Genomic DNA, 15,074 nt, shown 5'->3' on the forward strand with positions numbered 1-15,074 from the left:
GGTTTTTGTTATCCTTCGGAGTAAAATGTCAAATGAATATCAAATATAAAATAAAGGACAAAATACACTTTTCCATCCTAAACTATTACCTTGATTACATTTAATCCCTTGAATTATCGAAATGCACGATTAACCTCCCAATTTTAAAATTATGTTACACTTAATCTCTTGTTATTTGTTTTGGTGTTATATCTAATGAAATTTAGAATTTGAAGACTAATTTACCATCAATTATATATTTTGGAGGGTCAAAATTGACCTTTTAATACTAAGTTTCATTATACTTAATACCAAAACAGATAGCAGGAGGGGTCATTCGGGGGTTTCAATAGTTTAGAGGGTTAAGTGTAATTTAGGTAATAGTTTAGGGCGGACAAAGTGTAATTTGTCCTAAAAAAAAAAAATAATAATAATAATAAAAAAAGAAAGCTTTTGCTTATGAGGTTAGTTGGCACATGTTAATATCAGGCTGGGTATTATCATGCGAGTCTTAGATGCAAATCCAAGTATTAGGTTTGGATGTTGACAGTACAACTCTAGTACCCGCTTCATATGTTGTGAATTGGGAGAATCAAATGATTTTTGATAATAACTGATTGAGCAAGACTTAAGTACAGCACTCTGACGTTATTTCTTAAGTTTTCCTCTTAAAATTTTGTCATGTGGATTTTTTCTCATGAAATTGAAGTGTATTTTTTAATTAAATAGTCACATGACTGAATCTTAAGAGAGAGACCTAAGGAACAACATCCAAAGTACTACACCTAAGTTTTTTCCTAACCGATAAACATAACTTCAATATCTTCCTCATTTTGTTTGTTTGTCTCTTAAGGCCACTAATTAATGGTAATTTCAGCGTCACCTCTGTGTATCCCTTCCATGGGAAAAATGTGAGTATTCTTGTCACTCCCTTGCAAAGCAGCCATGTTACATGGGATCTTTGTCCCCACATTCTCTTTTATTTGCTAAGCAAATCAGATACTTGTCAAAATCTTCACTTGTTCATGCCCTTACCCTCTTATTGAACCCGTTTCTGCTTGCTTAAGAAGGTTTTTTTCTTTTTGGCCAAATCTTTCCTGACCCAGCCAAACTGATTTTTGTTCCATCTATTTAGTCGTGTTTTACAGTTCTTCAACTTTTGAACCACCACAAACATAAAGAGTACTTGAGACTACATGCCCCCAAGCTCCTTCAAATGTTGCTTCACAACTTGTGTAAGTCGGCCTCCACGATTCCATCAAGATAACGAAAACAAACCTTCAAATTGCAATCTACATCAAAATCTTTGGGCAGATTGTCCTACTCAACGTCATTTTTCTAATTACAATGTCAAAAAAATTCTATGCCTAATGGTAATCCATAAAAATTGCACCAGCGAACATTGTTGATCATAATGCTGAATATTAATGCTAGTTTTGGAACATTATTTGTTCCTCTAAAATGAAACACCTAAGAAAATTAATTTCCATGGCACAACAAATGTTATATTAGATAATTAAAACTATCAAAATCTTATGAGTTAACTCATGGTCCATTTGGATTGAGGAGGAAGGAGGGAGGGTGGAGAAGAGTAGAGTAGAATTTGCCAAAAATTAGGCTAATTTTCTGCCAACTCTACTCTACTCCCCCTCAATCCAAACGGGCACTCAATGTTGTAGTTTAATTGTTCATCTCTTATTTCTTGGAACACTACCAAGCACACCTCCAAAATGGAAAGAGAATGCTTAGTACATGAAAGAACACTCTATCTACAGTCGGCATCCAGCTTAAAATTAGAGAGAAGTTACTACTTACAATCAACAAAACCAAAAAGAAAAGAATGTAGTCCCAAAGAGCCAAAGCAAACTGAAAAACATATACTTTAGAGCACTATGACAAAACTGCAAGGACAACATCCTTTAATTCAATCATGACTAAGATGGGTGGCAATTAATTTCCTCACAGTAGAAGTACCTTCCGCTGGGATTGTATATAAATCACGACGAGGCTCAATATGTTAGGTCCTATTGCACAGCTATTAGTACCAAATGTCTGGTTTGCTCCTTCAAATAGGCTATGCCAGACGGTTGTGTTCACAACTACCCCACTGTGTGCTGTTTGCAACCCTTGGGTCCAAAATGCTGAGCGCTACGCTTCACAATCTGTTTGCATAAATAGCAATAATGACTTTGGCATGCCCAGCAGAACATATGATTGTTATTGTCAACCTGTTGGTGCATGCCAAAAAAAAGGTGAAAACAGAAGGATATATCAGTCTAGTGCGACTCTAAATTTAAAATGAAAATAATATTATCTTCAAAATGACCGTCAATAGAACAAGTTACTATCTAAAATTGTTTTATTTAGGCGGGGAATTTTTTTTATATTTAAATTTTAGTCAGTATTTATCAATAATTTAACTGAAGTAGATCCTCTTTATGTTAAGTTTAACTTACATATCATAGACATTGCTTTAGGCCCTGGTGAGATCAACTCAAGCTTGACAGGGACGTGGCCAGTTGTTTGATTTTCAGTAATATGAATAGATTCAAGTGTTTTCTTCATATTGGGATACACAGCTGACACATCTAGAATAATATGGCTTTCTGCCTTTCTCTTTCCTTTTTCCTTTCATTCTTTTTTAAATTTTATTATCTTTCTTAAATATTAAAGGTTGGGACATCATTTCAAGCAAGGTTAATAACTGCCTTAATGCAAACAATAAAAAAAAAACATGTTAAACATGACATGGACGTGGCCAGTTGTTTGATTTTCAGTAATATGAATAGATTCAAGTATTTTCTTCATATTGGGATGCACAGCTGACACATCTAGAATAATATGGCTTTCTCTTTCCTTTTTCCTTTCATTCTTTTTTAAATTTTATTATCTTTCTTAATATTAAAGGTTGGGACATCATTTCAAGCAAGGTTAATAACTGCCTTAATGCAAACAATAAAAAAAAAAATTGATTGTTCTCAAATAAAAGAAACATGTTATCATAAGAGGATTTCAATTCAATAAAATTGTCATTTGGAATCTCAGGCCCTAAGCCAACAAAGAGAAGAAGATGAAGAAAAAAGCACAGTTTTTGCAGCATCAAAACTTAAATCCCATGGTTTTTTAAATATCGGCTGATACGGACAATCTTTTAGTCTTGTTATTCAGGGTTTGATGTAATCTTCATCAATTTGATTGCTTTAGTGAGGCTTTTCTTCTCTAGAAATACGAAGATTTTTGAGTTTATATTTCATTTATAACACATTTATTAGTGTCTTTGACAATACCAGCCATAAGATGTACCAAGACAAATTCGGATACTGGAAAATTGTTTAAATCAGACAAATGCAAAAAGAACAGTGACTGATAAAGAAGCAACTTTGATAGAATTATCCCATCACATATGAACTTTCAGAGACACCGATTCTTTACCTTGGCATTGAATTGACGACAATTAGGGCATGGTAAACCATGTTGAGCATGCTCAGCTTGAATCTGACCCAACACTTGGCGAGGATTTATGCGCTCTATCCACTCCCGAATAACTTCTTGTGGGAATAGATCGCACCTCCCATCCCTTGAATGAGTAAAAGTTATAAGTCCATATAAAGACAATAAATACAACTATATAAACAGCACAAGCATAATAATCAATTTTAAACAAGTTGTAAATTACATACTTGAAATGATCATATCCATCAATTGCCTGGTTACACTGGTAGCAGAAATACTGCCCACAGTTCTCACACACCATCTTGTTGCAACCTTCAGTTTTGGAAATTGCCATCTTACAAGACGGGCATTGCTTAGCATCACTGAGTATTGTCTTGACACTAAGGATTTCATTTATCATTTCACGTTCTTTACGCTTTTGATCCTCCTTTAGTTGAGATGAAGTTTGGCGCTCCTGCAGGCAAAAGTAAAGACATTGAATTCTTAGTAATCTAACAAGTTTTCTATATTAAGAGGAAGTTTCCCGAAAAACAAGGACAAGCTGAAGAATAAACATAAAGGTAATTATTAAAAAAAACCATCAAAGCTCAAACTAACAGAAGACATAGTGTGCGTTTGAGTTAATTTTTTTTTTTTGGGAGCCGAAATGTTTGACTTTTCTGTGAACAATGCACACCTGTGCACTGTTCATGGACCAACAAATTTCACTTTTCAGCAACTTTTTTATTAAAAATAGGTCCCACGATACTATTCACATATTTAAAAATTATTTTGCTACAGTATTTTTCAGTTTTCAACTGTATCCAAACGGACTCATAATTATGAATAGAGTGGATTTGCAAAATATCCTTTTTTTTTTTTTTTTAATACGTAAGAATGATATATATGCAAAAAGGGCTGCTCTATGCATGAAAAGCACAGAGCAAACTAACAATCACAAGAAAAGGAAAAAGAGAAAAGAAACAGAAAAAACAACAGCAAATTAGTTACAAAAGAGAAGAGAACTACGATATGAACTCTAATAATTGATTGATCCATGGGATTTTTGGGTAATGGGATTAATCACACTGGACTATGGAAGGATGTTAAATTGTCACTCTCTAGTATCTAGCTATCTTGTCAGGCCTTAAACTAATAGGTAGAATACAATCTATATAAACGTTTGTTTCCTTAACTTCCAATGAAAATGATTGTTATGAGTATAAGAAAGTTTTATAGTAGAGGATCAGTTATTGAAGTCAAAATGACATTTAGAAATTTGCAGCTTTAAACAGATGAGTAGGTTGTACCCAAGGAGAATGACATTTGGTCGTATACTTAAAGTTTGAAAATTATAATTAGCACAAGAAGAATCATGTTTTGGAGCCACTTCAGCAATTAAAAACATTTAGTCAACATGTTCACAAAATTAGCATAGCTGAAATGATAATGTCAAGATAAATAAATGGAAATACATGGAGAGATAGGGATAGGGTATTAGGATATTGGGGGTGGATGATAATCGGCCCAAACCAAGTATCGGGCCGATGTCCCAGGAACTAATGGTCCAATGTGCAACCTATGAGAGGCCCCAAGCAGGCCCACCACGTGAGCAACCATGCTGGGGGCCCACCAGTTTGCATTACTCCTCCCGAGGAGGGATAATAGTGCCAAGGAGATATGATGCCTTGGGGGAGTCCACCATCCGAGCACAGATCTCAATGCATGGCACAAGTTACAAAGGAATGATCACAGTGATGGTACCAGGAGGGCCCACCTCCTGGTAACAGATTTGATATGCTGGAACAGTAGACCAGACTCAAGGAACCACCCTGATTCTGCAAGCAGTGGGACCCATGCAAAGGTGGAAAATTCCCATCATTACTGACCCACTAACTGGAGAATATAAAGAGGGTAAAATTTAAAGAGAGAGGGGTTGAGCATTTTTGGGTGAGAGAAACAGGAGAGAAAGGGAGTATAAAACAGGGTTTTTGGGTAAGAGAAAAAACCTAGTAGAAACTGTCTTAGGTACCTCGGCCATCAGAGAACCTCCTTGGATGACCCAATAAACAGTCCTAAATAGTCTTAGGGAAGTATCTGCCTATTAGCCATTAGACCAATACTTTCTGGGACCTCCCATTGTGAGCTATATTCCCAGTTACCCACAAATTAATTGTGGTTCTAGCCCAGGATCAGTTTTTCTTTGGGCCTGGTCCTCCACATATATGAAATGAAGAAATTCATTTAAAGATAGTGATGACTCCTATTGATGAAAATATCAAGTAGATTTACTTAGGATTTGTTTGGTTATGTCAAAGAAGAGTGAATGATGCAACAACGAGAAATAGTGATTTGATTCAAGTAAAGGAAATGAAAGAGGTAGAGGAAAACCTAAAATAACATTGGTAGAAGTAGTAAAAAAGGATATGTTACTCAAGGAGATGACAGAGAGTATGAATTTGGATAGGATAGGCTGACCTTAATTACACTATTGAGGATCTATAGTGAATCCAAAATTTCTGACTAAAGGTTTTGTTGTTATAGTTATTGTTGTTGTATGGTAAGGGAGAGGCCATTAAAACAATTATCTGGCGAAGTCCCTCAGAACATGGGATGAGATTTAGAAGGAAGAATGATGAACAATCAAATCCTAGTTTGGACCTTCTCTATGAGTATGCCATTGAGAGAGTGCAAGCAAGAGATAAGCATTTGGATGATTTGACTCAAATTTGCTGCAAGTTATCCTATCACATAACTTGAAAGTCACGCTTCACAGATGCACTTGTATCCCCTAAAAAAAAAAAAATCAACATATTTACAGTAAAACTCTCTAGAATGTTATTCAATTAGTGAAATTATAAGGAGTACATGTATGCATATTCGTTACTTATTTTGACCAGGGGAGAAGTGGGGGGAATTAAATCATGCAGCCTGAATTATATATTCTAGGTATTAGTAGATCCTCTCCTCAAGGCTCAAGTGAAAGCGCCATATCCTTACCAAACTCAAAAGTTAAACAAGCAAGGGACTGCAAGAAAAACTGCATCCAAGGTTAGCTAGCCATAAGCAGAGCTTAATTTATGAGATATATATATATATATATAATTGGGAAAATATTACCTCTTCTATATATTTATTATTGTTGTATATCACCAGCCTCATACAAGGCATAAGACCATAATTCCACTAAAAATAAGTTGACAGACTAAATTATCCCACTCTGAAGAAAATGATAAGCATGCCCCATAACACGGGCCAAAAAAGCTGCAATAAAAGAAGGACAGGATGAACTGCAAAGTATACCTGCAAAATACGAAGCGTCATTTCTGGTGACATACATGCTATGCCTACATGGCGTCGCTCCCTACAAAGTGTACAAAAGCTAAAGAAGCACTTTGAGCATTGAGCATGCTGGTCCTCATCTTCTATGCAGGGTGTTTCACATCTTGGGCAATAGGCAACATCAGACATTGACTCGAGCGTTTTTTGTAACATTAAGGACTCCCAACGTTCATACTCCTCGTCACCAAGCACTCGTTTCAACAAAGGGGGTGGGACCATACCCCCACATTTTGCATCAGGACAGTGGAGTTTGCTTATGGTTCCTTCCTTGATATGCATCTTAGAAAAAGTCTTCATGCATTTCCAACAGAAGAAATGTTGGCACGGCAGCCTGATGAACTCGGTACCTGGGAATACAAATTTACAAATGAAAAATAGTATAGCAAGAAGTTTGGATTTTTAATTAATGAAAAACTTACAAATGGAGGACAGAAATAACAAGTGTTAACACCCATGCAGATATGGATAAAAAAAAGACATTAGTCCAGAGAAGAAGTCAATGTGATTAAGAAACTCTATCCTGGAACCAGCTACAAAATGAAAGTGGACAAGGGGAATGTAGCTATGCCTAGATCACTGCAGGATGTACACTAATGTCTTATAATAAAAAGCACTTATATGGATTTGCATTTAAATGAACATAAGCACCACCCTGAGAATTTGGAAATTGTGCAGTTGGAAAGAAGATGATGCAAGTCTATTACCTAACATGAAGAAAAAATAAATACAATAAAAAAAGAAAGGGTACTGCATAAGTGATGAACAACTATGTTTGGATTAGGCTTACACATAATAAACCTATCAGGAGGTAGTAAACATAATTAAAGTGATAAACTATCACGTTCTTGTCAGTCCAATCAAAACAAGGCACCATATCAACATTGGTGGGGTCTCCTTTTCAGCTTCAACTATGGGAAAATCACCCACTAGCATATGAAAAAGTTTATGAAATGAAGGCTGGGTTTGTTTCAAATGTAAAATATTTTCAGGAAGATAATTTTTTTTCCTGTGTTTGATTACATTCCTGAAAATTCTCCAAAAAGTATTGTCAATTGTTTGGCCAATATGAAAATTAAAAAAAAAAAAAAAAAAAAATTGAACACAAAATTTACCATACCAACAGTTTAATCCCACAAATCCTCAACACCAACAAATCCACAATACTGAAATACAATGTGGTTACACAATATATATCTAAAATCATCTGAAAATCGAAAAAAAAAAAATTAAAAATATCCTGGCGGAGCAATGGAGCTTGATTTGAAAGTCCCAGCAGGCAGCAGCTGAGAGTCCCAATCTAGCCATGGGTTCGTCCTCGGAGCAAGGGAGCTTGATTGGCATTAGCTCCTTCCCTCAATCTGAGAGAGAGAGAGAGAGAGAGAGAGAGAGAGAGAGAGATAGAGCAGTGAGTTTCTCATCAGTCACAAAGGGTCACTGCCGGTTGCAGTGGTGGTTGGGGTAGATGGGTGACTCAAGGTGAGGTGGGTTTGGGGGGAGGGGTATAGTCTGTGTAAGAGACGTAAAAAAATTTATGTCTCTTGAGGGCTTAAACCATTTTAGCCTCATGAGGCAAAATTACTGAGGCAAGATTATTTTCAGATTAACCAACATTTTCAGCCGCATCAAACACCTGAAATTGGTGAAAATAATTTACGTCGAAACCAACACCGGCGAAGAGTATTTATAACTTTTATGACATTCTCTAGAACGGGTATATCTTCTGAACTCTTAAATGTCATCCTTATATTTTATTTTACTTTTTAAGTTTTGATGCATTTATTTATGCTTTTAAGCTGATGAGAGTCTGCCTTTTGTTTTTTTGTTTTTTTTTTTTTTTTTTTTTTTGGGTGCATGTGTTTTCTCTTTATCAATTCATTGGTGCTTGGGTACTTACACACCTCTAGCACAAATTCTCGTAATGCTTAAATGCACACACCTAGGCAATAGATATTAAGGAGCTGAAAAGATCTATCATACTAGTTTCTTCTCTTAATAGATAAAAACAACTCATGCACTCATACGGGATTAAACTTGCTATGTCCACCTCTGATTTATGGGGTGAGGAGATGCCAATTGGTCCAACATCATTGATAATTTTCAAAGTTAGGAGCTCAAGTGTTTCCTAAGAAGCTTAAAATGAACTACATGGAGGACAATTCACCAAATTTCCCAAGGCAGAAATGTATTTTGAAGACTTAGATTCGATAAAATGCATATCAAACAAAGGTAGAGAGTTACCAGCATAATCCGTAAAACAGATGCAGCATTCATGCAAGTTCTTCTGAAAGTTCTCATGTTGTCTCTCATCATTGTAACTTTTCATTAAAGGAACATCAACATCAAGGGAAACAATTCCAGAAAATGCCCGCCTATCCCCTGCTTGCCTTATGCCATAAGGACCAAGAAAAATTTCTTTATCAAACCCAAGATGAGAAAGAGAAAAACTGTGTAGCCATTCCACCCATTGGTATATGACTTCCTGTCCTGGCTGTTCCATCCATATAGAGTCCAGCTTGGAGCAGAGATTAGAAATCCTACTGGAATCCAACCACTTAACAGATATTGTAAAATAAGGTGGTAGTTGGCTTGGGTATGATTTAGGTAACAAACAAGTCAATATAATTGGTGGAAGATATTGGACTTTGAAAGAGTATGAGAAATCATCTGAACTGCCATTTTCAGTCTTAAGATCACCGGATAAATTTAGCTTTGCAGTCATAGCAATTTCACTAGGTGCTTCAATGTGTATATGAATCTGCAAAATAATAAACAGGTGTCAACTATTCATTTATTTACAGATATTGAAGTTAGATGTTAAGTTATTGGGTTTTTGCAAAACCTGAAAACATCTTAAGCCTTCGTGTCTGTCAAGGATGAAAACATTGTCCCCATAAATGGATTCCATAGCAAGTAACTGCAAAAGAAAAACTCAAGGATGATAAAGGGAAGGAAAATCAGGACTCTTAAAGTTCCTAGCTTGTAAAGCCACGATTCTCCTACCCCATAGGAATGGTTTAAATTTAAGAAATTTTTTTTCAGACCTTCATATTCATTCTACTTGGAAAAAAAATCAAAAATATTGGCATTTCGAAAATTTCAACCATCTCTCAAACAACAAATTTATCAAATTCAACAAAATTCTGAGTAAAAGGTTTATATGTCAAGTTGTATACCAATTCCAATCATATTTAATTAGGAAGTAATAAATAAATTTCAAATATGATAATAAATGGAAAAACTAATAAAATATTCCATAATATTTGCATGAATGGAATCCCTAAACTAGGTTTCTATAAGTAATAAACAATTTTTTTTTAATAAATATTCTACCTAGTACAGGGGGCAATCGTTTGGTAGCTTGAGGGCTTAGTTAAGCTATCATACTTAAACAGAATCATTAATACCTAAAAATCTTTATCCTTTTTCTCTGCTGCATTGTGTTTATATAATTTCACCCATTTAGGATTTACCTTCTTTAATGGTCTCAGGAGTTTCACGCAGCACCTCAACCAGCTCTCCCTAAGCTTCTACTTACTAAAGAGTAAAGATTTATTTTTCTAAAATGATACTAATTTCCTTTTTCTATTTATGGGTTCACCATTGTATACTTCACAAATACTAGGGATGCACCTCTTTTTGCGCTTCACATTGGGGTTCAAACTATAGACAAAGGGCATCACAAAGGATGTCATTACCGCTGGCTATGACTTGAACCCACCCACAGATTTCACTACTTAAGCATCTCATATAAAACTCTTATATTTTCCAAAGCATAATCCATTTCAGCCACAAGCTCTTATCTGAAAAAAACTTCCTCCTATTTCTCATTAAGAAATGAATGCAAAGATAAGAAGATTTTCCTAGAGAGACCAAGAAAATCAGATTTTCTGCACTGGTACATCAGTTCCTAAATAATTTTAACTCACACTTTTTTCCAATGTAGTGAATACATGTTCTTGTAATATTTGAATTTACCCCTAATTCTCATTAATAAGGAAAATCAGCTGAACATGTACCAGTTGACCTAATATATATATGAGCAATTCATCAAGGGCAGAAAAAAGTTTATTTAGAGTATGCTCACTTTAAATAGGAATTCTCTCTCTCCAAATTATAGCCACTGCCCAACAGGCCAAAAGAGTTCTGCTTACTGAAAAACTTGCCTCATCATCAGCTTAGTCTGAAGCAAATATGCACTTCAAGCTAGGCCCAATAAACCCGGGGCACATTCATCCATCAATTATCAAGACTGTAATCTATACATTATTTTTTTCCCAATTGATAAATTTCTATTTTTGAAACATTATATGATTATATGCGACTGAGCCTTACTTGAAAGAAGCATCCAACGAAATTAACAGAACAATTTTTTCTTCAAGTACTTTACTAGTGGAAATCACTGGCCAAGATCCTTATACTCCATCCTTGTCACACATTCATGCACAAACACAACCATGAAAGTAATTAAAAGGCAGAATGAGGCAGCAGCATGAAGCATACATGTCATGAGATCCAAAATCTGAAATATGTTGAATTAATGTATTGTAGGGTTGGAAGTTTATCACTTCTTGAAGCCAACATATTTGGCAAAGGCAAAAGCAAATAGAAACCATCAAAGGCCTATTTGAAGTCTAGGATAACTTGGGATTCTATCCACCTCATTCTCCATCTAATTATCATATTTACGGCTGGAGATCATTAGGAAGTTTTCCTTAGCTTAATACACTATTGAAAAGACTAGCAAGATCTTTAATTCCCATATGACTTACTTTTAAGCAAGGAATTGTTGCAGTGTCAAACTATCACAGGTTCAACATCTCAAAGCCTAGAGCAAGTTCTCTTTAGCAGGAATATGGCTGCGCCTGAGTGCAATTAACACTAACTACTTAAGATAATCTATTTCTACAAGCATCCAGAAAACCTAAGCTAAGAAACACATAAATGAGCCTCTTCCAAGTTGATGCAGCTCTACTTATTTCAACCCACTTTCCACCGATTGTTCTCAAGCCTGGCTTAGTCTTTATTTTCCATGATGATTAGACTCTACCTCAATATCTATCATGTGAAATTCTTCCTTACTTTATGCGTCTAGCAAAAAAGCATTGTTGGCTCATTTCACAGCCAATGTGATGAAACTTATTTCATTACACCACCGCTTGTATTAGATTATCATTATTATTATTATTTTGTTCCCTACTCTAAAATTTTTGAATTTGAAACATAGATTCAGAATTCAATCTTGATGTCAATCCATTTGCCTTTAGCTTTTAGCTTTTAGCTTTTATATACAGCTTTTTAAAAGCTCACTTTTTCTCACTTTTTTCAAAGTACAAGTATACTTTAGTGCATTTTCAAGAAAAAGCAATTAGCAAAAAACTAAATAAGTTGATGCCAAACGCACGTCACACTCATCAAATATAAATCCTTCATCATTTTACCTTCGTAAAAGGTAGTTTAAAAACCAAAGTGGTTGCATTATGTAACACTATTCATTGTACTTCCAACACATAGTTCATTAATACCTATAATTTTCCAGACAATATCACTGACCAAGAACTTAGCTATGCATTTTTATAATCCCGTGAAACACCATCTCATTAAGCTTATTTTACTTTAGCCAGGCAGCCACTTTATCGTGCATATATGTTATCAAACATGAATCATATCATTGAAATTAAATAATAATTTACCTCATCCTCCTGCAGCTGATCATTGATCCTCAGCTGCTGCTCCGACAATTCGGGCTCCTGTACGCCCATCTGCAGCTCTTCCCATCTACTTAAAACACCAACCACACCCTGATCACTTGACTCAGACACTTCAGTTCTATCTTCTTCTTCTTTCTCCTCCTCTTTCTCATTGACTTTCTCAGCAATTCTCAAAGACCCCAGCTGAGAATCCAAAGAATTCAGTGAACCCACCTCGGATTTGTTCACAGACATGGGTTTGGGTCGATGGGCACGCCGATTCTTAGACACCGACTTGGAATTCTGACGCATTCCTCTTGTGGGAACACTGGCGGTGGTGGGTGCAGTTGAAGTTGCAGTTGCACTTGAATCATCAGAAGGAGGACTACAAGGCAGTGAGAGGTGGTGGTGATCGGTGAGAGGCTTGACGGTCCATACCTCTTCATCAGTTTGAAGAGGCCGGCGGTGGCGATGGTATTGACCTCTTCTGCCGCTCCTATTATTATTCATTGCGATTTTTTGTTAAACCAACATAACATACCGATTAAAAAAACACATAACCTAACATAATGGTGTTTTATTCATGTAATTGTTTGTTTATATGAAGCTCAAAACACCCGACAATATTAAATATTAATAGGACAAATCGACTGAGAGTCGGAGTTTCTGTTGGATTTAACCAAAGAAAAAAAAAAAAGAGCTTCTGTTGGCGTAGGATTTGCCAGATCCTCGTATCAAAAAATAAATAAATAAATAAGGATTGCCAGATCATCTCTCTTTCCAATGGTCTGTGTCCGAGTCCAAGGTGTCGACTGTAAACAGGTGGCAAGTTTTTATAGGTGAACTTATAACAAGTTTTTATTGGTAGAGTATAAAGTAGAATAAAAAAAGTGGAATAGAAGATTTGAACTCCAATTTGTTTGTCCTTATTAAAAAGTCAAACTTTTTATAAAAAGTTATTCTTAACGAGGCAAATAAAAAAGTGTTCCAATTAGATTATTTTTTGAATATTTGTTAGTTTTCTTTTTAAATAATTTTGAAAATAAAGTATAGATATAATAGGAAAATTAGTAAATTAATGACTTTTATTTTTAGAAATAAAACAATATTTTGGGATGTCTTAAAATAAAATAAAGGACAAATAAATTGAGACTGAGGGAGTAATAAAGGTATCGCTGTAAGTAACTGTAATAGAGTGTGTAATAAAAATATAAAATAAACATTACTCAATAATAAGTATTCAATAAATTATGTTCATAAAAAAAAATAAATAAATAAAAATTCAATAAATTACATAAACGTAAGTTCTCTTCTATTCCATGTCTATATGCATCACCTTCCGGTGCCGTGAAGTCTCTCTGGCTTACTGAATAATTTCAAGAAAATACAAAGACCTTGTTAAGAAATAATAAAATTTCTAGGCCTATTTGGTAAGAGAATTTAAATACAATTTTTGTTTTTGTTTTTAAAACTATAAAATGGTGAGGCTGCATACTTGAATCTCTAGTTTGTTTGAGGTTTTCTAAATATAGTTGTCTAAAAATTATTTTCTATTTTTCCAATTCAAAATAAGATTTTGAAAAAATAGTGAGAGGATGTTTTCAAAATACAAAAAATGTTTTTAATGACATAGTTATAAATAAATTGAATATAATGGACCCCACAAATTTGTCCAAATTTTTCTATCTCTTAAATTAAAGAGTTTATTTTTATCACAAAGAAATTCTCACCTTGAAGCTCATCATTTTAAGGAAAGAAGAGTACATTAGTTCTACTCTCACACTTCAATTTTGAAGCTTTTCATTATTCAAAAAAAAAAAAGTAATCTATACATTACTGTAGGGTCTCTATTTTGGAGCCCAAGCCTAAATTATATGGAGTTTTGGTTTAATGAGCCTAATACAATGAATTTGTAGAGAATGGGTTGGAAACTTGGACTTTAGCGGATCAGACGAACAACCAACAGGTCTGGGTGATAAAAAAAGAAAGATGACATAGATTTACTAGGAAGAGACGTCCTCGGATTTTATCCGAGGAGACTCGTTCTTCATCTCCCTCTCCCCCCTCTTACCAGTCCTTCCCCCCTCTTTTATACTATCTTCCTCCCATTTCTACCGTCCACGTGTAGATTTAGGTTGATAGTGATGATACTTGTCCTATCAGCTCCTTCCCAAAGTTGTTGGGAGTGGTTGTAAAGGTTGAAAAGTAGGGTTCAGTTTAGTTGCAGTGTACTTAATGTAATAGTAGCAGCTTTCCCTTAGATATTTTCAGGCCTCCCTTTGTCATTTTCCTTCTTAATACTTATTTTCTTCCATGGAATGGTCTGGAGTGTCACTCTTAATGACAAACAGTCCCCTTTGTCCTCGGCCTTACCTGGCCGAGGAGGAGTTCTTCTTTGGGTTGGGCCCCTGGCCTAACATATACATTGGTATGGGCTCCCTAGTTTGTCACCCCCATATTAGCCCCTCGGGATTCTTCTTTTCTTCTCCCTGGGAGGAAAGGAGGATCTCAATATGATAAAAACCCCTTCATGCCCGTTTTTACACTATTTCTGACTGCAAGATATTTTTTAGTTTACCCAAGTCACGTTCCTGACGTTTTGGTACACGAGGCGCACCTTTATTAAGGTCTTTA

General features: G+C 35.2%; 1 protein-coding gene across 1 annotated transcript; it reads right to left on the minus strand.

The window, feature by feature from the left end:
• Positions 1 to 1,652: 1,652 nt before the first annotated feature.
• LOC115971573 (E3 ubiquitin-protein ligase RNF14) lies at positions 1,653 to 13,143 on the minus strand. Its single transcript, XM_031091572.1, has 7 exons — positions 12,444 to 13,143; positions 9,593 to 9,667; positions 8,992 to 9,508; positions 6,715 to 7,100; positions 3,660 to 3,886; positions 3,412 to 3,556; positions 1,653 to 2,207 (listed from the first exon to the last, which is right to left on the minus strand). Exons 1-7 carry the CDS (start codon positions 12,948 to 12,950, stop codon positions 2,079 to 2,081), a joined length of 1,986 nt encoding a protein of 661 aa, XP_030947432.1. The 5' UTR covers positions 12,951 to 13,143; the 3' UTR covers positions 1,653 to 2,078.
• Between the last annotated feature and the right edge of the window lie 1,931 nt (positions 13,144 to 15,074).

This window comes from Quercus lobata, chromosome 12 (assembly GCF_001633185.2).
Source record: "Quercus lobata isolate SW786 chromosome 12, ValleyOak3.0 Primary Assembly, whole genome shotgun sequence".
Taxonomy (NCBI): domain Eukaryota; kingdom Viridiplantae; phylum Streptophyta; class Magnoliopsida; order Fagales; family Fagaceae; genus Quercus; species Quercus lobata.

What these genes read in the sequence shown, in the direction of transcription:
- LOC115971573 (XM_031091572.1), bottom strand. Translation starts at nt 12,950, where the DNA reads ATGAATAATAATAGGAGCGGCAGAAGAGGTCAATACCATCGCCACCGC. An exon ending in TGACGCTTCGTATTTTGCAG is followed by an intron (nt 3,887 to 6,714) that starts GTATACTTTGCA and finishes TTTTGCCTGCAG; the next exon opens with GAGCGCCAAACTTCATCTCA. An exon ending in GTCGTCAATTCAATGCCAAG is followed by an intron (nt 2,208 to 3,411) that starts GTAAAGAATCGG and finishes ATGCACCAACAG; the next exon opens with GTTGACAATAACAATCATAT.